The sequence below is a fragment of the Syngnathoides biaculeatus genome, chromosome 10 (genome assembly GCF_019802595.1).
Source record: "Syngnathoides biaculeatus isolate LvHL_M chromosome 10, ASM1980259v1, whole genome shotgun sequence".
NCBI lineage: Eukaryota > Metazoa > Chordata > Actinopteri > Syngnathiformes > Syngnathidae > Syngnathoides > Syngnathoides biaculeatus.
This window is the reverse complement of record NC_084649.1, coordinates 14,747,663-14,770,790: the sequence shown is the minus strand read 5'-3', so window position 1 is coordinate 14,770,790 and position 23,128 is coordinate 14,747,663. Positions and strand designations below refer to the sequence as shown.

General features: G+C 41.6%; 2 protein-coding genes across 2 annotated transcripts; one reads left to right on the top strand and one right to left on the bottom strand.

Moving 5' to 3' along the window:
- Positions 1-23: 23 nt before the first annotated feature.
- gpx1b (glutathione peroxidase 1b) lies at positions 24-2,139 on the top strand. The gene is made up of 2 exons (XM_061833940.1): positions 24-266; positions 1,570-2,139. Exons 1-2 carry the CDS (start codon positions 51-53, stop codon positions 1,918-1,920), a joined length of 567 nt encoding a protein of 188 aa, XP_061689924.1. The 5' UTR covers positions 24-50; the 3' UTR covers positions 1,921-2,139.
- Positions 2,140-2,334: 195 nt separating this feature from the next.
- Positions 2,335-20,508, bottom strand: usp4 (ubiquitin specific peptidase 4 (proto-oncogene)). Its single transcript, XM_061833938.1, has 22 exons — positions 19,953-20,508; positions 17,778-17,905; positions 17,543-17,673; positions 17,287-17,413; positions 17,055-17,200; positions 14,596-14,657; positions 14,357-14,509; positions 12,916-13,033; positions 12,656-12,829; positions 12,430-12,588; positions 11,144-11,368; positions 10,406-10,489; positions 10,194-10,288; positions 9,931-10,113; positions 9,624-9,850; positions 7,716-7,943; positions 7,557-7,627; positions 7,374-7,489; positions 7,145-7,294; positions 6,608-6,711; positions 4,783-4,871; positions 2,335-4,666 (listed from the first exon to the last, which is right to left on the bottom strand). Exons 1-22 carry the CDS (start codon positions 20,084-20,086, stop codon positions 4,544-4,546), a joined length of 3,027 nt encoding a protein of 1,008 aa, XP_061689922.1. The 5' UTR covers positions 20,087-20,508; the 3' UTR covers positions 2,335-4,543.
- Between the last annotated feature and the right edge of the window lie 2,620 nt (positions 20,509-23,128).

Below are 23,128 nucleotides of genomic sequence, written 5' to 3'. Positions count from 1 at the left end.
ATCAGAGTGGACACTTTTTCGCCAGAAGCGATACTCGTCTGAGCTCAACAATGGCAAAGCGATTCTACGAGCTTACCGCCAAGCTGGTAACGGGGGAACCTTTCAATTTCTCCTCGCTGCGGGGCAAAGTGGTCCTCATTGAGAACGTCGCGTCTCTCTGAGGGACGACCACCAGGGATTACACCCAGATGAACGAGCTCCACGAGCGTTACAGCGCCAAGGGGCTCGTTATCCTGGGTGTGCCCTGCAATCAGTTCGGCCACCAGGTAAGCAAAATAAACCTAAAGTCTCTACTTTTTCTATCTTTTTTTTAATGTCGTCGTAGTATTTAGTACTTGTTTTCCCCCCACATTTGCGTTACTAATACTAACGTATCTAATTACATACACAACGCCGATTTTCTAAGTAATTGTTAGTGCATACATCATACATTTAAAGGTCATCTGACATTTTCCGTTACTCAATTGGTTGGTATTATTCTGATTTTAAAAGCGAATTTGCAGAATTTCAGGTTTGTCTGGTTATAAAGGCTTGGCTACCGTGCCTCAACAGTCAAAGGCGAAAAAGTCATTACTCGACAATGTAAGATTTTGAAATAAAATATATACATCTGCATAAGTCTCCCCACAAGGAACTGAAAAAAATCTATGCTGTATTAACTAAAATACCCCTTAAAAATTAGACAATAGAGTGGATTACTGCAGTGTTCCCCAACCTCCAATGAAAAAAATCTCCCTGCGAAAAAAATTCAATAGAAATTTTATAGAATATATACAAAACAACTTGTTCTATAGAACCTTGCCTGTGATTTTCTCTCGAATTTTTATAGAAATTTTAAAGTTCTATAGACATTGAGAAATGTTTTTGAATTTTTTTTGCAAGGCTCATGGCACACCACCGAGCAAAATGTCTGAAAAAAAAAAAAAAAAAGAAAATATTCCAAAAGAAATCTGGGCCTCTTCCAGTGAATTCAAAACGGAAATACTTATAGAAAGCCATGGCTTATCCTGTTGTGTAAATGGTCATTTGTGGGTAAATAGGTTAGTTGTGCCTTCTGCAGTCAGATGGAAGAGCGTTCAGTTGTTTTGCATAGATCACGGTCGTTGGCAAAGATAGGAATGAACTATCTGTAATTAAATCATTTTTACGCAAATGAATTGAAATTGGATAATTTCCCACATCACCTCTCTTCCTGTTAGGAGTCAATGCTAACATGTTGGAATGAAGAAATTGCATGACGGTTTATAATGTTTGCTTACCAAACAAACCAGCCATTGTTATTTAGTAGTTAATGCTTAAACTGCCAAGACCAGTCAAACTGTTGCTAAGTCATTGCTTGTTTGGTATTTGCCGTTAGTCAAATAAGAGGAAGCTCGACACTCTCTTCCCAGGAAGTTGCCCAACCAGATTTTTGTTGTTGCCTATTTGAATAAAAAGTTTTTCCCATCACAATATACAAACAGAAGCTCAGAAAATCTCGCAAAAAGTATACACTGTCTGTGGATATTGATGATCTTGGCCTCTTAACGTGCCAGTGTGATCGTTTTGTTTTTGTTTGCTTTTTTGCAGGAGAACAGCAAGAATGAGGAAATCCTCCCGGCATTGAAGTATGTCCGACCTGGGAATGGCTTTGAGCCCAAGTTCCAGCTTCTGGAGAAGGTGGAGGTGAATGGGAAGGACGCCCACCCGCTGTTTGTATTCCTGCGGGAGAGTCTCCCGTTCCCCAGCGACGACCCCACCTCCCTGATGGGTGACCCCAAGTGCATCATCTGGAGCCCTGTGTGCAGGAACGACGTGTCCTGGAACTTTGAGAAGTTCCTCATCGGCTCGGACGGCGTGCCCTTCAAGCGCTACAGCCGCAGGTTCCTCACGAGTGACATCGACGGCGACATCAAGAAGCTCCTGAGCCAGGCAAACTAATGAAAGGAAAGCGCCTGAAATTGTCAAGACCACCTGTGGGTTTTTGTCGAGATGTATGCTGTTTTCTGCTTTTTTACTTGATGAAGGCGACCTCTGAAACCAAGCCAATTGTGAGGAGGTTAACCGATGGACTGTAAAGAAACGGAACTCTTCAGCGACATTAAACGCATGTAAAGCACAGCTGTGGTTCAAAAGAACAAATAAATGCTTCTTCCTTCATGGCCTTGTCTAACTCCTAAAATTAAGATCAGCTCATACAGTCATTTGCAGTTCCTTTTTAGTCCATTTAAGATACCCCTACAATTGTAGATTGCACCATCTTAAAGTGAAACTCTGTTTGCGACAATATTTCACAACCCATGAAACATCAACCACATAATGTTGTTTGTATGAGGGGACAGTGAATCACCACAGTTGAACAAAATCTTTTGGAACGCCAGCTGACTTCCAAATTTAAATCTCAAAACAAATATTCCCAATACAAATAATATAAAGTAACCACGGTCTGTCATGAAATCTATCACTAACTGAACATAGTATTATAATTAACTTTTGAACATTCTTGACTTCCATTCGTTGGCCCACTCAGTGGCCAACCATGTACAGTATCCTCTTAATAGATCTGTAATTTTTTCTTGCAGTTTTTTCCTAAAACTGATTAAAAATGCAGCTATTTGGATTCATATTTTTCCCCAGTCAGATAATGGCTAATTTTTCTTTTTAATAAAATGACTGTCATATTAGATTTTACATATACAGTACATCTCAACTACATCCATCCATTTTCTTTGCCGCTTATCCTTACAAGGGTCACAGGGAGTGTTGGGGCCTATTCCAGCTGTCAATGGGCAGGAGGCGGGGGACACCCTGAACTGGTCGCCAACCAATTGCAGGGCACATGGTGACAGACAACTGTCGCGCTCACAATCACACCTCAGGGCAATTTAGTTTCCAATTAATGTTGCATGTTTTTGGGATCTGGGAGGAAACTGGCGTGCCCGGAGAAAACCCACCCAGGCACGGGCAAACTCCACACAGGTGGGTCGGGATTGAACCCAGGTCCTCAGAACTGTGAGGCCAACCCTTTACCAGCTGATCCACCGTGCCGCCACATCTTAACTCACCAGTTTCAAATAATTGTGACCCACGAGCACTATAGTTAAGCCCACTGGAATATTGAGGTGTATTCAGACCAATGTCATTCACCTTAAATATCTGCTTGTAAACAATGTAGTTGATAATCACACTGTTCATTTTGCACTGAGTGAGCAGTTCAACCCTTTGCTATGTTGCTGTTTATGGTTCAGTTATTACAGTTTACAGCTCATTGTATTATTTCTGTGGTGGTATGACAAAAAAAAAAGATTAAAAAAAAAAAAAGGCATAACACTTTTGGACTTAATCCTTATGCTCACTGAGCTGCCACTTTTGGATGTAAATTTTTGGGAACACATTTAAAAAAAAAATACATTATCATTGAGGCATCCAGTCTTTATTGTACTTTGACTTCAAATTGTTTCCATTTAAAAACAAATTCTGTAGATATCAGCATGATAAATATGAGAAGAATGTTTACACCTATTTAAAATAATGGGATTATTTACATTTCTGCTGCTATGCTGGATCCTTTTGGATTTGGTGACCCAAAAAAAATCACTATTTTAACTGCTAAATTAAGATTACATATATATGACATGTCAGTGGCATACGGATAACGGTGGTGTTTGCCCAGCACAAGACCTTTACGTGACGCCCACCAGTTATTTAACCACCACTACTAAAACCTTCAGTGCTTTATAATCAGCAGCTCAATCCAACATCCACTAGCTGTACTTAATGAAATTGTTTATTATAGAGACGAGTTGGCTAAAACGGATATCTATTCAGTCTAGGACAGTGGAGTAAAATCATTGACTGGATGCTGCTAGCCTTGCTTCCTTCTGAAAATAAGCAGACTGGCCTGGTGGATCAATTATCTTGAATAAAGCACTATTTTATGTCTCCTAACTCTGTGTGCTTTTTAAAATGTCCGTCAATGTAGCCATTTCATTGCAGAGCTGCATTCATTCATGTACATGTTTTATCACAAGCCATTTGCAAAAACAGTTCTGTGAATGGATCACGTATGCCCAGGCTCGTGCACCAGAAGCAGGTAGATGTATTCACACAGAAGTCAAAGTGGTTCCTTATAAGTCAGTAGCTGCATACTAAAGGCCGCTTTTTGGAGCACGATCACAACTATAATTGAATGTGTGTGTGTGTGTGTGGGCGGGCGGGCGGACAAGCGGCTTGTTTTGGCTTAATATCCATAAAAATTGGGAGTTGAATCTCACTGCACGCTCATCAAAAATTGACTTTCATACATACCTCGGTACACTTTGGTTGAGACCAGCTTTGTATTTGGCTTTTAGAAGATATTCTTACTGCTTTATGGTGAGCGACAAGCTTTTGTTCATCCAGAGCAACCAAGTTTCTCCTCTTAATTAACTACCTTTACTTATTGTTCTTCCATGTCGGCTGACAATGTAGAAATAAATCAAAGTGGGTATTGTTATGGTGGGGATAACTTTGATAGTCTTTATCAAGAAAGCAAGCGCCCGTGTGTCTGCTTGCCATCATAAATTCAGTTTAATTCCATGTGGTCGTCAGCAGCGTCGGGGTCTCCTCCAAGCGAGGCGGAGGGCTGCGTTTTGGTGAGGTCTTCCTCTTCCCTGCGCTGATAGAACAGCACGTAGGCCTCTTTAGTCTGCGAGGGAACGGCAAGGGTAGGGTTACAAAAAACGGGGTCACTTGACACCGAGGCTGGAGAGCATCAGATGCAGACAGAAGCTATTCATGTCTTTGCACTGTATTCGAGCTTACCACAATCTGGTCCTCCGAGGAGGACGACACACTGCTGTCGTCAAAATAATACCACTTTCCGTCCACCTTATTCTTGCCGTAGGCAGTGTCTGTCAGAAAGAGGCAAGAGTCATCTGAGAGTAAACAAGCACTCTTTTCACGAGCAAATAACACACAAGCAACAGCAACAAACAGCAGAAAACACGTTGATTGGCAGGTTGGCAGCGAAATTAGCTGAAGCCTATCATTTTCGCAGAAGGAATGGTTATAATCCACATCTCTTTTCCTTAAGTTAGCATTGGTGATGTGCTTTTTTTCCCAAAATTACTTTCTTAAAACTTCTAAGTAGCTAAAATAACCTTGTTGTTGGGGAATATGTCAACATTTGTTACTTTGCCATGCAATTGACAACCAGAATGTATTTTCATGTGGATAGGCTATACTTTGACAATTCAGTGAGGAAAATCGTTTAAAAATATTTACGCAAGTGTTTAAGTCACCTTAAAGTCCCTGTAGAGTGAAGATAAATTTATTCTCCCTGTAAAGCGAAGATAAATTAAATCTCAATACGACACACCAGTGTTAAAAACCCTTCCAAATAAATTACAAAAATCACCTATCCTATAAATAGAACTTAAAAATTGTGGGAAATGTCAACGTCGTGTGGGCATGTATGCTTAATGCACCCCCCACTTGCTACTTTGTCTATTTTTCTTATGCCCACATACAGTGAGGAAAATAAGTCTTTGAACATACTGCGATTTTGTTAGTTGTCCAACTTTGAAATCATGGAAGGGTCTGAAATTGCAAAATCCCAGGGTGTTCAAATACTTATTTTCCTTGGTATGTATACACCACAGCCGCATTTGAAAAATGTACGGGTGTGGTCAGTCGTGCCTGCAGATACAAAGTTTCGGGTGTAGTCCACCAGTCATGGCCGCAGATATAAAGTTGCGGGTGTGTGTTCTGTTTGTAATTATGAGTGTACCCCTTTAAGAACGGAGGGGGGCGGTGTCAGGTAAACTAGGAAGACTGTGCTGTGTAAAAAAAAAAAAAAAAAAAAAAAAGACATCAGGCTGCGGTTCACTTAGAGGGAACATTGGTCAAGACTACACAAAATAAGCGAAATTTTACACACGTGATTTTTCGTGCTCGACTGTGTAGATATGCAAGTGCAATGGCGCGCGGGCGCATACGCGCCCATCAAATCACAGTGACATATATACTGTACATGTAGTAGCTCCATGTTTGAGCTGCAATAGTAGCCCTCCGGTTTATTGCAGGACTTTTTCACACTGTGACAAAAAGGCACTCCAAAGCGGCCACACCAGTGCAAAGATCCTGCCTTTTTGCCCATACAAGTGTGCACTCATGGCTGACAAGGCGTTCCAAAGCAGCCACACCCACACAAAGCCCTGGTCCACATGCTGTCTGTCATGTCGCACCGCACTATTTTTTCCCCTCACTCTTCCACCTGTCTCTTCACGACATGCGCACACTCACACCCAACAACGAAACGCTCTAAAGCAGTCATGGTAGAAGATTATCCAAAAGGAAGATCAATTTTCTAGGTATAAGCATACCTAGCTATCTAAGTGCATGACGCAACTGGGTCGGATAACCACCCACACAAACAAAAGTGCTAAAGCTGCTGCTCCTCCTGGAGGGGGAGAAGGGACTCACAATGGAAAAGCGTCACTAGGCCCTATTGTGTTTACTTGGGACAATGAAAAATAAACTCAACCAAGGAGCAAAAAGCTGTGGTTTTGGTCATAGCTAGCCAGGTCGGCACCATACTGTGGAAAGATGATTGCGAAATAACATGAAAATGAATGGCATGACTTACAATGACCTCCTCCCATTCCTCCATAATGGTTGGACACCGCAACAAGGTCATACGTATGTGGCCCGGCCTTAGGGTCACATAAAAACTCTGACATGTTTAGATCTCTGGGGTAAAAAAAAAACAGACATGACAAGAACATTGTTATTCAGCGTTGACAGTGAAATGTCAGGACACTACATCTCTCTGTAGTAAGCATTTCAGAGCAGGATTTGAATGTTTTCAGTGTGTAGTTCCTCCTCTGAGGTCAAAAGAGGAAATGAGCAGCATTTTCTCTTTTTTTTTTTTTTTTTTTTAAATAATTGTAATTCATGCACATTTTGAAACTTTGCTTCAGATGACACACAGAGCTGCTGACAGAAACACAAGGGCCCATTGTTTTTCAGGGAGGGTTGGTGTCATTTCTGAAAAGTACTATTACTTCCTTATTCCAATAACAATGTTCGTTTGGGTTTAGAGCCATCTAGTGGTGGACCTGACGTAATACTTGAGTATTTCCTAGTATCACAAATCACATCCACATTGACTCCACGTGCCTACCTGATAGGAAAATCTACCACCGTGTCCAGTTTGTCCCTCCAGCATCTGTTGTAAGAAAAGCGCTTCAGGTGAACAACCAGAATATGAGGCAATGACCACAGGTCAAACTTTTTAGTGGCTTGCTGGTGTTTTTTGCACGTGGGACAATACCTGAAAGCAAAACAAGTGGAAATATGCAATGTTAATAGAAATGCGGGAGGGATACAATTATCTTACAGCAGTGCGTTACCATGGATCATGAGCTCCAAGCGTCTCCATGGTTGTGAAGAGCTCAATGCACTCTCTCAGAGCCACAGTGGCTTTCTTTTTCTGGGGCTGGAGCATGCTCTCATGCTTCTCATATGCCTGAAGAAGAAATTTGACACATTGGTAAAATACACACACAAAAAAAAACGACAAAAACTCCTCTAACCTCTGCTTCCTGTTCATCATAGCACATCATCTTGGAGTCAGAGTCCCAGTCAATAGCCACAGTGGAGTGTGCTGCACAGATAAAGTCAAATCACAACAAGTTGCTATTTAAACACAAAAACAAAAAATAAGACTGCAATTATTTAGAAAAATAACCGACGATGAAGTTTGAGCACGTTTCCGTCACAAGGCAGAGGACTGATGTTGGCTGTTCCATAAGAGTTCACAACGCTGAAGGCAAAGAGCTTGCCCTGTAGGGAGGTGGCCTTGGTTTCATCCTCTTTAGTCCCGTTTTCCAAATCAGACGTCTCATCTTCCTCCTCTTCGGACTGGCCATTCTGTGGCTCTGGAGTCACCTGGTGGTCCATAGCCTCCTCTTCCTCCTCCCCTGGAAACAATTTTAAAAAGGCTCTCATTAAGGACAACATTAAAAAAAAAAAACAGGCATCACAATGGTGAGTAGTTAGCACATCACATTTTTAAGAACCTGGATTCAAATCTAGTCTAAATCATTTAACACAACATCTCACCAGTGCTCACGCTGGAGTGGGTGTCACAAGATTGCGATCATTTTGACATGCTTACATTTGTCAACAAGAACCAGTAGCTGCGTCATCTGTGTTTGATGTGAGGTTTCTTTGAGCGATCGCCACCCACAAAATAATAAATGCATATGTATATGCATAAAATTCTAAAAAATATATGCATACATAAATAGCAAATAAAGACAAAATAAGATATACAAATAAAATATATAATGTATAAATGTAATTAAAAACAAATAGTACATAAAATAAATTGAAAAAAATGATTAATCGCTGGAATAATCTACAATAGGTTTAAAGTGTAACAAACAATTGAATCGAGGCAACTGAACTTTCATGTGGGTTGTCAGTCGAAAATAAAACCTGCCTAGTGTGCTCCGAGATAACAGGTGTCAAGCACAGAGATGTGGGCTCTGATTCGGAGGAACAGGAGGATGAAAATGCCACAAAAATGATCAAGCAAAAAGCTTGTTCTTATCCCAGAATCTATGATTGTGCCTTCCGGCTGGTGTTAAAGTACAAACATATTCTCAGTGTTTTATTGCTTCTCTTATAAGGCTGTGCAACAATAACAACACTCTAAACAAATTACTTTCTGTATGATAAGGTTTTATTGTTGCATTGGCTATCATATCATTTATATCCATTCATCCATCCATTTTTGGAGTTCCTTATCCTCACGACGGTCACGGGAGGGCTGGAGCCAATCCCAGCTGGCATCGGGCAGGAGGCAGGGTATACCCTCAACTGGTTGCTAGCCAATCACAGGGCACATAGAGACAGACAACAGTCGTACTCACAATCACACCTATGGGCATTTTAGCGCGTCTAATTAATGTTGCATGTTTTTGGGATATGGAAGGATAGCGGAGGCCCTTGAGAAAACCCACACAGGCAACATGCAAACTCCACACAAGGGTTAGGATTTGAACCCCTGTCCACAGAACTGTGAGGCCAACGTTCCACAGCTGCCCCACCATGCCGCCTATCACTTATATATGCATTCATTTCTTTTTTATTGCAACCAATCTCAAACTATTTACCATGTCTTTTATGACACTGTTTTACATATTTGTTGATGACGAATGCGCATTTGGACCTGGAAGCTGCAAATTGACAGCCTGCACCAGGATCAATAAAGTTGGCTGAATCTGCCTTGATGGTTGAAATACATATAGAGTCCAGTTACCATGACTTTTTAAAAACTTTTTCTGATTACTCTAACCTGGATGACGGAGAAATCTGTGGTAAAATAAAAAAAGGAACAGCAGAAAGACTGCATCCCTTTTCTTTTACTTTGAGGTATTTAAGTGAACTGTAAAAAAGATTTCAGCAATAAATGTATTTTTTTGTGGGGTAAAAAGTTATCTACCTGCTTTTTAAAAATAATGGTAAAAATGGTGATTAATAGCATTTAAAAAAATATTTTAATGGATCCATGATTCCATTCATTTTCCCCATAGCCTAAGAAATATTCAACCACGCAGTCATGATTGCCACAAGGTGACAAGTTAGCCACTGACCATCATACACGCCGTTGGTTTCAATGCAAGTCCCCGAGTGGTTGCTGCCATTACTGGAGATGGCACTGCAGGAGGCCCCCTCTGACAGGGGACTGCTGCAGCCACCAAGACTGGCGTTGGCACAGGATGAAGTGCAACATTCAGGAACTTGACTGTAGCTCGCAAAGGTGGCAGAAGCCGAGGCTCTGCTTTCGCTGCCAATACTCTGCGGGAGTCTTACATAGCGCCTGCAACCGGAGATAAGACCATATGCGTTGAGCGACGGACACACCCAGGCCACCATTTCTGATCATCCGTGGCCTCTTACCCAATCCTCTGAAGGATCTTATCATAAAGAACATCTGCTATGAGGTTTTGCCGAGGCACAGTGATGAGTAAAGGCTGGCCAAACAGCATAGTGCTGGAGGAGATTCCAGCGTGTTTTGAATGTCGCTCCCTAAAATAGACTGGCAGGTTCATGGTCTCGCTATCTTCCTCCTGGACCTCATACCTGCAGTGGACAAATGCATTTGCATGATGTCAAGCATAATGTCAACACGCAAGAATTGTCTGATCAAGCAAAAGACTTACACAAAGATGTCATCTTTATCCACAATTTGGTTGAGGCCATCGTCCCTTCTATAAATTTTATGGAACCTATGATTATAAACATCGGCAACCACCATCTAAAAAAGACATGCAGCACGTTAGCAGACAGAGTTTCTGTTTACATTTGAAAATAAAAGAATGAATCTAATAGTGTCGAGCCCACTTGATTTTCTGAGTAAAGTGTAACATCTAACATTTTCTGGAGGAATTCCACAGAGTCTGGACAAAGCGCTGCACAACTCCATCACCGTGCCCATTTTGTGAACCACGACCCGATACTGTCACAGGAACAGAAATTGAAATACAACATTAAGCACTGAACTAACAAACATGCATTCTTTAAGATCATATGAGCATTTTTTAGGACTTTCTTACACTACTCCACATACTTGAAATTATTATTTTGAATTTGTTTTCAAAAAGTACTCTATTAAAAAAATAATTCATTCTTAGGGAGTACGGAAGACTCGTGGTGAGCACTTCTGCCTCAGAGTTCTAAGGTTTGGCATTCCAATATCAGCTCCAACCTTTTTGTGTGGTAGTTGCATGGTCTATGTGTGCAGATGTGGGTTTTCTCACGGTACCCCTGATTCCTCCCACATTCCAAAAAAACAAGAACATTAGGTTCATCAAAGACCCTAAATTAACCAATAGGTTTGAATTTGAGACAAAACGATTATATCTATATGTGTCCTGGGATTGGCTGCCTGGCTTTCACCCAAAGCCAGCTAAGATTGGCTGACCCTACAAGGACAAGCGGTATCAAAGATGAATTGATGGCTTTTCATACTTCTTATTTTATAGCAAGTGTACTATTCAATTTAGTATATACATTATATGTGTTAGTTTCCTCAAAAATTAAACTATTCCCATCAACAAAAAGAATTTTCGCGAACATGTGAGAAGCCTTTTAGTTCTGTAAAACAGCTTACCTTTGTGGGTCTAGACTGCGGGTCGGATCGCACAAGCACAACCTCCATGTTTCGGTCGATCTTCATGGGCAGGGGCAGAGTGAGGTAGCAGAAGGGGTCAAAGGTCACGGACACCTTGGAGCACTCTGGACACACCAGAGTGGATTTGAAGAGGCCATGAAAGATGTCGACGATGACAGAGTCATTCCGTAAGCGATGGTTTTTCCAGGCTTCTATGGCGACAATCTGGAGTGAAGTTGAGAAAAACTTTTATTTGGGGAGTTAAAACTCACCCATAAATGAATGATTTGAAGAAGTACAGTGGTACCTCAAATTAAGAACATCTCTCGTAACGAAAAATTCAAGTTACAAAACGCCCCCTCGGAAAAATATTGTATCTAGTTACGGAGGAAATTCAGGGTACGAAAGGAAAAAAATAGGCGTTGGATTCCCCAAATTCCACCAAACGTAAACATCTTGCTCTGCCATTCGCTATTGCCAGAGTATTTTCCTGGCATCCCATTAGCTAGGAGGTATGGCAATCTTTAGCCATGATGCACTTCCTGTATCGTGGCAAGTGCGGCGGTGCTGCTCTCTTGTCGGCTGTCACGTAGCATCTTCCTGGTACTCCATCGGCTAGGAGGCATGTCAATTTTTACCCATGATGTACTTCCTGTATCTTAAGTTTGTATGGCGTGATAGAGCTGCTCCCATATTGGCTATCACGTAGCATCTTCCTGGCATCCCATGCCTTTGAAGGACCTCAATCTTTACCAATGATGTACTTCCTGTATCTTGGTTTGTGTGGTACGATACAGCTGCTCTCTTGGACACTCGACTGTGACCGAATCATGCTGGCATTGTCACAAGCTAATGCACACTGGGAAAATACAACTTTTTTGTGTTTTTTCCAAGTTTATTAATCTTTCTTCACCTAGGACCCCAAGAAACTCAAGTTGAATTAAGTTGTCATATGTGTTTTCTCTCGGCTGTCAAAGCTTGCCTCCTCCTCCATCCCCCACGATGCCTTTTGCTTTGTCAATCACCGTTCTCTTCGCATAGTCACCCAACACCAAAGGTAAATGAATATTTTTTTTATTTTTGTGACTGAAGCCACCAGTAACGAATTTAACCTATTATCCCTTATTTTTTTTTACTGAGCAACTTCTGGGCCAGGGTGAACCCAGTGAACCAGGACCGAATGTGTGATTCAAAACAACAAGTGCTTGATGACTGATTTACAGGTGTCAACACAGTGGTATTTTTCATTTTATTAGCAAAAACAATTCAAGGCTTAATTTCTGTACCTCATCGGGACGGCCCTCAGCATCCCTTTGGGCCAGATAAGGCTTCTTCTTTACTCGGTTCAGATCTTCATGAAGCCCGTCAAGCAAAAAGGCCAATAGCTCTTGGGAATCCTGCTGCTGATAGCCTGAAAACTGGGGAGCAAAGCGCCCAACCTGGGTCTGCAAATAAAAATGTGGATTTTAGATCCTCTCTCTGACGATAGAACAGTTGTCTTAAAGGGCATACTTTAAAGGTGCGTGGGGCAACAGAACTGCTGTGGCTGAGCCACATCTGCTTCACTAGGTCAGCGTAGGCCTCCGCAATCTCGCCCCGCATTCCCAGCGGATTGCCTCGGTTAATTTCCGCCTCATACTGGTCGTTGAGAAAATATTCGGTGAGCGGTGACGCGTTGCTCAGGCACTGTGGGAATAGAACAGACAAAAAAATAATAATAATACAAGGTGGACTCTATGTAGAGTACACAAATAAATATCAGTTACGTTTACCTGTAGAGCAGAGTTCATGAAGCATGTGTTGCCGAGATTACTCAAACCACACAAGCCAGGCTGGGACTGGGACTCTCTATAGTTGTAGGAGGAGCTGTAGGAATTATAACCCCCCAATCTGTTGGAAGAGCAATTAAAATTACTCTCAAGAATTAACAACGCAAAAGAATTTAAGACATTCAAATATCAGAACAACGCTTTTCATTGCAAACACCCATTCCCTTGATATGCAGTAATTGTTTTGTGTTTTTGAACACCATGCTATATTGGAAATTCTCCACTGAGAAATTATGGAGGGGTCTGAAATTTTCATCGTAGGTCCATGTCCACTGTGAGAGAGATAATCTAAAAAGAAAAATCCAAAAATCGCAATGTATGATTTTAAGTATTAGAACACCTGAGAAAACCAATGTTAATATTTGGCCTTTGTTTGCAATTACAGAGGTCAAACGTTTCCTGTAGTTGTTCACCAGGTTTGCACACCCTGCAAGAGGGATTTTGGCCCACTCCTCCACACAGATCTTCTCTAGATCAGACAGGTTTCTGGGCTGTTGCTGAGAAACACGGAGTTTCAGCTCCCTCCAAAGATTTTCTATTGGGTTTAGGTCTGGAGACTGGCAAGGCCACACCGGAACCTTGATATGCTTCTTATGGAGCCACTCCTTGGTTTTTCTGCCTGTGTGTTTCAGGTCATTGTCATGCTGAAAGACCCAGCCACGACCCATCTTCAATGCACTGACTGAGGGAAAGAGGTTATTCCCCAAAATCTCACATGGCCGCGGTCATCCTCTCCTTAAAACAGTGCAGTCGTCCTGTCCCATGTGCAGAAAAACACCCCCAAGGGATGATGCTACCATCCCCATGCTTCACAGTAGGGATGGTGTTCTTAGGATGGAAGTCATCATTCGTTTTCCTCCAAACTTATCTTCACTGTATTTGTTTCTTTGAGCAGGGCACAAAACCAAACAATTAAAACCGTGTTAGAAACACTAACAAAAACACTGCTGTTAATTCCATTTTCAGTAAAGCACCAACTGTAATATTATAACACACATAGGTACACTATACAGACATCCATTTTCTGGGTAGAGTCTATCCCAGCTGACATTAAGAGGTGGGGTACGCCCTAAAATGATCTCCAGCGAATCGCAAGGAAAATGATCAGACTTGCATTCGCATCTATGGCCAATTCTGGGTCTTTAATTAACCTAACACCCGTATTTTTGGAATGAGCGAGGAGGCTGGACTTCTTGGGGGAAAAAAAATACTCTAGCATCAATATATTATGCAAATTTCAAACAGGAAGGCTGGAGCCATGATTTGAAGTCCAAACAGTAATGAAATCAGAACTGTGATGCAGACCAACTTTTAGCCTGCCATGTGGCCCCTAAACTATACAATGAAAAACTTTAGCTGAATGAGTGTTACGTCAGATACAGACTCATTCCTGCTGCCAGCCGTGGAACTGTTGTTGAGCATGTAACCGGCCCCACAGCTGCTGTTTCCATTGATGACTGTTGGGGAGATACTGGCTGACAAGTTGGACGACAGTTTTGGGGAGGTGGTAAAAGTCCTAGATGAGGTTGAACTGGATCTAGTGAAGCAGATTAAAGAATACATAAAGAATAAAGCAAATAGAGACTTGTAAAAAAGAATAAAAAACTATTAGTATTTACTGACTTGGGATGAGAGGCTTGCCTGGGCCACGTGCCATCTTCATTCCTCCGCTCAATCACAAGCACCTGAGGGGACAAAGAAGCTGTTTTAAATCTAACACTGGGGAAAGTGGAAGTGCAAAACATGATAAATTGTGAAACACATTTACATTTCAGGAAACTAATTAAACGAAGCCAAAACACTTATCGGTACATTTCAGGAAACAAATTAACAGAAGCCTATACACTTTTGCAAAAGACTGTGATTGGCTGGCAACCAGTCTAGGGTGTACCCTGCCTCCTGTCCGATTATAGGTGGGTTAGGCTCCAGCACTTCCGTGACCCTTGTGAGGATAACTGGGTCAGAGAATAGATGGACTTTTGCAAAAGACGAAACACTCGGAAAAGGAGCATCCCCTTTCACAGACATTATTAGGGATATCCATCCCAAATAGTATTAAAAAAAAAAAAGTAAGGTTTATTATGGTTAGGTCAAGGAGCTGGGTTGGGGACACATTACGTCGCGTGGCCTTCGCTTATCGCGATGTGGGAATCAAACATGTTGAAGCATGGCGGCTCTCGCCAAGAAAGGGCGTGGGATCTCAAAGAAGGTTGTGAAATCGGACGTTCCCTTTGCAGGTGTTGTTTTTGCAAATGTGTTTTGAATTTAGTAAATTTGTTTCCCAAAATATTATCGTTTTTGGCTTTCGTTCATTCGTTTCCTGAAATGTAAATGCGTTTCACAATTTGTCAAATTGTTTTGCACTTCCGGGGGACTATACAAGTGGTCTCCACTTAAATTTTTATACATACAACATTAATGGTGTTTTTCTTAAAAACATTACCATTGCTTATGAGCCATACTTTCACTTATTTTTAAGCCTTGGTTCATCCGGACACATACTGCAGCATGAATGCCAAATATGATGACACTTTTTGGCTGCAATGATGTTTTATTGGGGATTAAATACTTGTATAAAACTATTTTTAGTTCAGACAAGCATACCCAGCTCATATTTTCAAGCAGTTCTCAATCTTGGCCAATGCCTTAATGCTATTATAAATGACTGCTAGAAATACATATACCGTTAAGCACATAGCTTTTACATGTAGTGGTTGGTTTATTTTGTTTAAAAACTAGTGAACTACTTGGTCAACCATGTGAAGTTTTTTAAAAGCGGTTCACCGAGTACTTTTTTTTTTTTTTTTAAACAACAGTCTTTAACCTTACCACTTTTTAATCTTCACAATTTGCCACGTTATCTTTTCAGTGTGGCCCTCAGTCCTTTTGAGTTTTTCCAAAATCAACATTAAAATGTGAGCACATGAAGTTGCTCTTTCTAAATTTCATCCAGAAGACTGAACAATAGATGTGTTGCAATGAATAGCAACTTTTGTGTCGTGCATCAGTCATTGTGCTTGAACAAGTGTATCGGTCTGTTTAATGGTGACTCATCCGTTTCACATCCGTCTCCATCCCCAGACTACTGTTTAGCTTGGATGTGTCCAACTGGCTCATCACATTTTGTCCAATGCCTTTGTTTTCCAAGAAATGAGCCACCGCTCAGCCAATTTTGTCTTTATCACTAGTTGCGAGGAAAATGTTCACCACATTCACCTTGTCAAAGAATTAGACAAGCATAAACATGAAGGGAATTCCCGGCCATCACACCGCTCAGGAAGAAGACGGGCTCCATGTTACAGAGCTGAACATGTTTTGGTCCAAAATGTGCGAATCAACACCCCACATGCCCCAACAAAAGCAAAACACCTTGTGAAGATCCTAGTTGAAGCTGGTAAGCAAGTGTCATTATCCACAGTGAAACGAGTCTGCACTGACATGGGCTGATAGGTCACTCACCGAGAATTAAGCCATTACTCGTAAAGAAACGTCTGATTAGACTTCAGATGGTGAGACAAAAAGTGTGTTTTTGCACAGTTTATGTAAACGTCTGGCTTCAACTGTATTTGGACACAAACTGTGCTGCAACACATGTAGATGGACAATATGACAATACTCACTGACATATATTCTTTAATGTGGAAAAACTACTTTTACTACAAGTTACTGAGTCATCTTGCATGTAAGAATTATACTTTGCCACTTGTGGCAAAGGCACGCGCACTAGATGGAGCACAATGACAATTTCCATTGAAGCATGGTTTCATTCTTTCAATTACATTTAATTATCAGCATGGTTTCATTCTTTAAATTACATTTATCATACATATTAATAAAATACTAGTACTTTGCTCATACTAATACTGCTACTGTGGTATTATTAAGAAGCATGACTGAATGTTTTGTCAGTGTCTTTTGTGGGGCCGGAGAAGATAAGACTTGCATCCATTGCAGTTGGAAATGCTGATCTGTGGTACAAGCGGTCACAGAACGTGGTGATGGAATGAAATAAACTCATAGGTCAAGGCACCACTGCATGCAGAACGTGGCTGAACTGAATAAAAAAAATGGGTTTACATTACCTGGCCCTGGAAGAGGCCAGCATCCTGTACAGTGCTGTCAGGCTTGTTCAGCTGCTCATAGGTGTTGCTCATGTATTTGTTCCAGAGCCTTGTTTCCTTTTCTTGTGGAATACTGAATAGTGCCCTCATCTCTTTCTCTATGGTATCTGGTCAGAAATATTAACATTTGGTGAAATGGCGCCATCTACAGATGACAATTAAAGGCCAGTTGGCGCCTCGGGAAGTTTCTCACCGATAGTGTCAGCTTTACTGAAGTGTCGAGTGACCACATTGTCCATGTTATCATTCTCGCAGAGGTTCAGCTCCAGCAGGTAGACCTCCACCTTGCAGTTTTTGACAAACATGCCATGTTCAACAACCTGATGGGGGAAGACAACACTTGTGCTGAGTAATAGTGAAACTTTTAATAAGTGAAAGTGAAAGTAATAAGTGAAAGTAAAAGGAAGAAAAAGTAAAATGAAAAACTAGTCACGTAAAAATAGATTCACCTTCCTGACAATTGGTCTTTGGACACCCAGGCAGCTGTACCAGCTGACGAGCTTATTCCACGCCTCCGTGGGTACAAGGACGTAGTCCAGTTCATCTATAAGATGCTCTTTCAGGACCTGTTTGTCCTGGTCTTTAGGAGGGTGAAAATGACAAAAATAAAGACATGATAATGGAAACTTTTATACATTTCTAAACTAAAGACTGTAGGGAGCTATGTCCAAATAATAGCTTTACCGGCAAACAGGCCCGAGTTATCAATCGGTCCTGGATAGAGGCTACGTTCTCCAACATTGTATGTGTCCCAGTTGTCGAAGCCTACATGTTTCTTCCACTGTTTGAACCAGCGACTGTCCACTAGATACCTGTGGGGCGGGGGGAGACTTCTGTAATGAAGACATACTGGCACATATCTGATGTAGATATAAAGCAAGGACTCAAAGGGGAAGAAAGAAGGAAGAGGAAATATATGGCTTGAATATTATGCAACTGGGACACGCCTTAAAATGCAGACTTCTACCTCTCTCGCCGAATCACATGTGATCTCCCCCTTTCTCAATCTGCTTAAGTAAAAATATGCTTCAGAAAAATTACATGCAAAGACAGCAGTCCATGAGCTAGAATGACAATTAAAATAGGCCTAGGTAAAAGATCCCACGTTTCCACTTATTTGAAATATTAGAGCCCAAGGGATGCAGTGAAACAAATACTAGTATCGGTTCTGATACCGTAACTCAGTAAAGTACTGGACGAGCCGAAAGAAATTCATACAAAAATGTCCAGATACTAAACACAGATATTTTAAAGCAGGGGTCTCAAACATGCGGCCCATGGACTGAGATGATATTTTGCGGCCCCCGCCTTAATATGAAAGTATAATGGTCGTACGGCCATCGAGTTTTATAGGGATGGCACTTTTACAGTGTTGTGTGCGGAGCAGACCAATCACGACAGGCCTAATGCAAGCAGGGAAACAACTTTCAATGAGAAAGTTACAGCAGCGTTGCCAAGGAGAGGGTTTTTTTTTTTAAGCTTTAAGCTAAACACCAGCATCCTTCTTCATCTTATTTTGTGTTTTAAAAAAAAATAATTGAGAAGATAGGATTGTTTTTAATTTCTAATTGAAATTCCACATAAATCCATGTGCGCCGAGGCCGCGGCCCAGCCTCAGCCACACTCCGCCCCCAGCGGCCCGAAGGTAAATTGACTTTGAGACCCTTGCTTTAAAGTGACAGATGCCAACACTTTTGGTCAACTAAACGCTCCTCTCCTTGGTTGCGACGGAGTTTGCTACCACCTGGCCAGGAGCGAGTTTCACGAGCTCTCCGCAACGCTGCTCAGCTACAGCGAAAGCAGCTGAGCTCCTGTCACCAAGTTTCAAGGAACAGGTGACAAAGTACGTGCAATAAAGCAAAGTGTGAAAGTATGACTACAGCTGTTTTATTGTATAGCTTGTGGTGTTCTTGTTTACATGCACCAGACTACATTGTCCCAACTCTACTTTAATGTATATACTCAGTTTATGAATATAACCATCTGTCCGTTCCCTGAACCGCTTATCCTCACTCGGATCTTGCTGAAGACTATCACAGCTATGATCGGGCAAGAACCAGGATACACCCTGAACTGATGGTCAGCCAATCGCAGGGTTAAAAACATTCACATTCACTTCAATTTTTGAACAATGCTTGATTTAAAAAAAAAAAATAAAAGACGTATTGCCATGGAGTCATCCAGTCTGAAAAAAAGTGATATTGGTGCATCTATCTATTTGATGGACAACCACACAAGTTACCATATAACATGCAGCGGACTCAATTTACACAAAACGAACTGCCACATCTAATAACTGCATACTTAGATTATAATTTTTTAACAAGGCAACATAAAGGGTGGGGCAGTTCTAACTGTACCTTGTCCCACTACTACACATGACAACACGAAATGACAGTGCTTCATGCCCCTGTCAAATAGCTAACACGGTTCTGGGTCTTCTCGGCTAACTGAACAACCGGCTGGTGGTTGAACCCAGAATTCGGATAACAGGGCCCGTTCCGGGAGCTCATGATCCACCGCATCAGCCGAAAACAAAAACTCGTGGAATGCAAATGTAAATATTTCACTTAAACACTGTACAGTAGTAGCCATCGTGTTATTGAGCTATTTGGTGACAAAAGCGTCAGTGTGAGTGACTCAACGCTGAACAACAATGAGGAAAACTTAAGAGATGGGCTACCTAGCAGCAAGAGAGATAAAACGTCAAACATTTGCATGACAAAACTGCCGAACATTTTTTTTTTATAGTAGTAACTGTTAAGCAGCCTTAGCTTCCCTATGTAGCATGTTAGCGTTTCCGGTTTGAAGCTAAGCGGATGGCTATCTTAGCCAAGTCGGCCCCTGTCTTCTTCTCACCATTCGTCGCCCTTTCTTAACGTGGTCTTCAGGAGTGAGCCGATAATCTGTTTTTGGTTTTCGGTGGATGTGGCTGGAATATCGGAGTTGAGGTCCGCCGAGCAGCACGAGTCCGGTCCGCCTCCCTCGGCCATGGTGTAAAGCGACTGTGCCGGTGTCCAGAGCGCGGCTGCAAAGGGAGGCTCTTTGGGGCGAGGAGGGCGTTCTTAGTCTACGGTGGCTGAGAGGCGCAAAGTAGGAGCTGCTGGTCCGGCCATAGCTGTGATGTCGTTGCCTCCTCGCCACTCCACACAGACACGCTGTGCCAGCAACTTTCTCAGTTTCTCCACACGTCACGCTTTTTACACGATTAAACTCCGATTTGACTCACGTCAAAGAACGAGCCGATACGTCTTGTTGCTCTAGTGCAAGTGTTGTTACAATATGAAAATGTCAAATACATAGACCAAAATCTTCAATTCAGTTTAGGGAACATCGCAGACAGAGAATACAGCAACAACCACACAAAGTCAAAATAGCTGCGAAACTCGCAATAGAATTAAAATAGATGAGACGAGTCCTTTGTATTTGCCGAACACACTCATCCATTTGTCCTACATGGTGGTGTCAACACCAGAGTCCTCATTCACCTTACTGTCAAGGACCCTAAGGCCTTTTATAGCCTCGGTCAGACCACCATCAGCAGCCATACGGTTCAGGATGAAGATGGATCGCTCCCCAAAGAGAGCGCAGACACCACCTTTTTCAACCAAGCGCATGTCCATGGCTATTTGGTTTTGAAATGGCATTAAGTGGCTCCAAGTTGTTCATGCACAGCCTCAAAAAACACTTTTGAGTCCAATTTCCCAATTTTGACATTGTGGTGGATGTAGCTTATTCTCTCCACATTCTTGTTGGTTGCACACCAGAGATTCAAATCCAGTTGCCACTTGGTCAGCCAATTTACAGTCGGAACACCACGGGAACACCAATGCGCAGATGTTGGATTGTTTTATCCTTGGCATTCAGCTCCTCTCTTCTATGCCATTGTTCAAATGAAATTTAATAGGATGAATAAAGTACAATAATATTACATTCTTGGGCAATTTATTAAAAAGCCCGTTATCTCTTTACCACGACTAGATGTCACTTTGTGACAATGGCTTCAATGAATTCTCAATCACCAAAATGATTGATTTTACACATCATTGCTGATAAATTTCCCAATTTGTTTCTGGTTCCTAGCAAAAAATGGACGCAAGTGAAATACCTGGTGAGAATCAGAAAACAATGTTTTTCATTTTTCAAAAAAAGTCATTGGATATACAGAATTCCAATTTTCGCATTCATTATCAGGTACTGTTTTACTCATAACTTCCCAGGTGCAATTATCTGGTAATAGCGCTGGTATAATCTGTAAAATGGTGGGAGTTACAAAAAGCCATATTTGTCAAAGTTAGGTTTTGTGGTGAAAAAATGGATAGGTCCATTCCGGCTGCCTTTTTTTTTTTTTATTAATAACATACTAAAAATGATGTATTACATGGCAGTGGACCTTAAAAAAACTCGCCATGTAAAAAAAATTCAACCTTTAAAATTCAAGCTCAAATATTTTCAGTCTCTCGATATTCAACTGGCTAGAATTCACTGCCTGAAATTCACTGTCTGAATTCAGTGTTAAGGAGGCAAGGTAACTTAAGGTCTTCTGAAAGGGTATGTAATGTGGAATTTTGAACGCAAATTGTCTTATCTAGACGAAAATATGTGTTCCACTGTTCCATAAAATGCATATCCTGTTCGATGTTTTTACCAAAAAATATAAGTGTTTATATATTAAAGTCCGCAAACTTTGACCTAGTTTCTCTTACCTGCAAAACGACTCATTTAGTGGGCGGACCTCTGACGTCATAAAATCTGGGATGGGGTGTTTAGGAACAACGATAAGCTAGGAGTCTTTTGTATTTACGGTGAAGAAAAACCCATTTGTTTCGAGAATTCCTCAGTGATTGTAAGCTGAAATTAATCCGTGAAAATGGTGAAGACGTCTGTGGTTCAGTTTTGTAGCAATTCGAATTATACTGGTCACAGTTCACATTATTTTCCCAAAGACCCAGGCCTCAGAAGTGGGTAAGGTTTGTGCAAATGAAGAGAGCTATTTTTTCCAAACCCGGTCAGCAGTCTGCCATATGCAGTGAACATTTTACCCAGGACTCTTTTACTGGCAGACTTATGTCTGAGATGGGTTTTAAATGTAAAAAAAAAAAAAAAAAAACTGTTCAAACCCGGAGCAATGGCTAAGATACAGCCAGTTCAGGCACCAGAACAGATCACTGTTGCTCAAGGGACAAAACGCCAACTTGGATTGGACGCTGAACCTAGACACGCTTTGACAAGCTCAATCTAAAGTAACAAAAATGTGGAGAATGGTTGAATGATAGAAGCGTGAAGTTTTGGTGCAATAATAAGCATTTTACACGCAAAGTAGTTGTTGCATACCAAATCGCAAAATACACAGCGTTTCTGCATAATTTCAAAACAAGACTGAAAACTTCATACAAAGCCCCCACACCTACATCAACAAATCACTTCACTGGCCGGAAGTGTCGGTCAAACAATCCATTCTTAAAGCTAAGTCGATTGGAGATGACACGAAAATACGTCTTATTGCACGACTTCCAGAGTTTTATCCAATACCGTTAAATATTTAGAAGGTGATTGTCACGACCAGGGCTCCAGGGCGGACCCAAATGCACGACTCCAGAGGCAAGCAGGTAGAGTACAGAAAGCCTTTATTCGGTCCATGGTCAATGATCAGCAAGTCAGTCAGGAAAAGCAGCAGTATCAGAAGTGGCAGGCTTACTAGGATGGTCAGGGAACAGGTGAGGGTCGGTACACGGTAGGTCAGGTATACGGGAATGCGGGAACGAGGCATGAGAATCAACGATCTGGCGGAGGACTAGTTGTCCCCCGTGTCTTATGAGTACTGGGTGTAATCAGCCGAAACAGGGTGCAGGTGTGTGTCGACTCATTGGCTGACCACACCCACCCTGGGGAGGATGCCAGGAGCATGACAGTGATAATAGTTAAAGGTACGTGGAAAAATGAGAGACACTTGGCATAAAGACCCATATTTAATGCTGAAGTCGATGTTTTCGTAGTAAAACTCAAACTTGCAACATGGCCAAGACCAAAGAGCT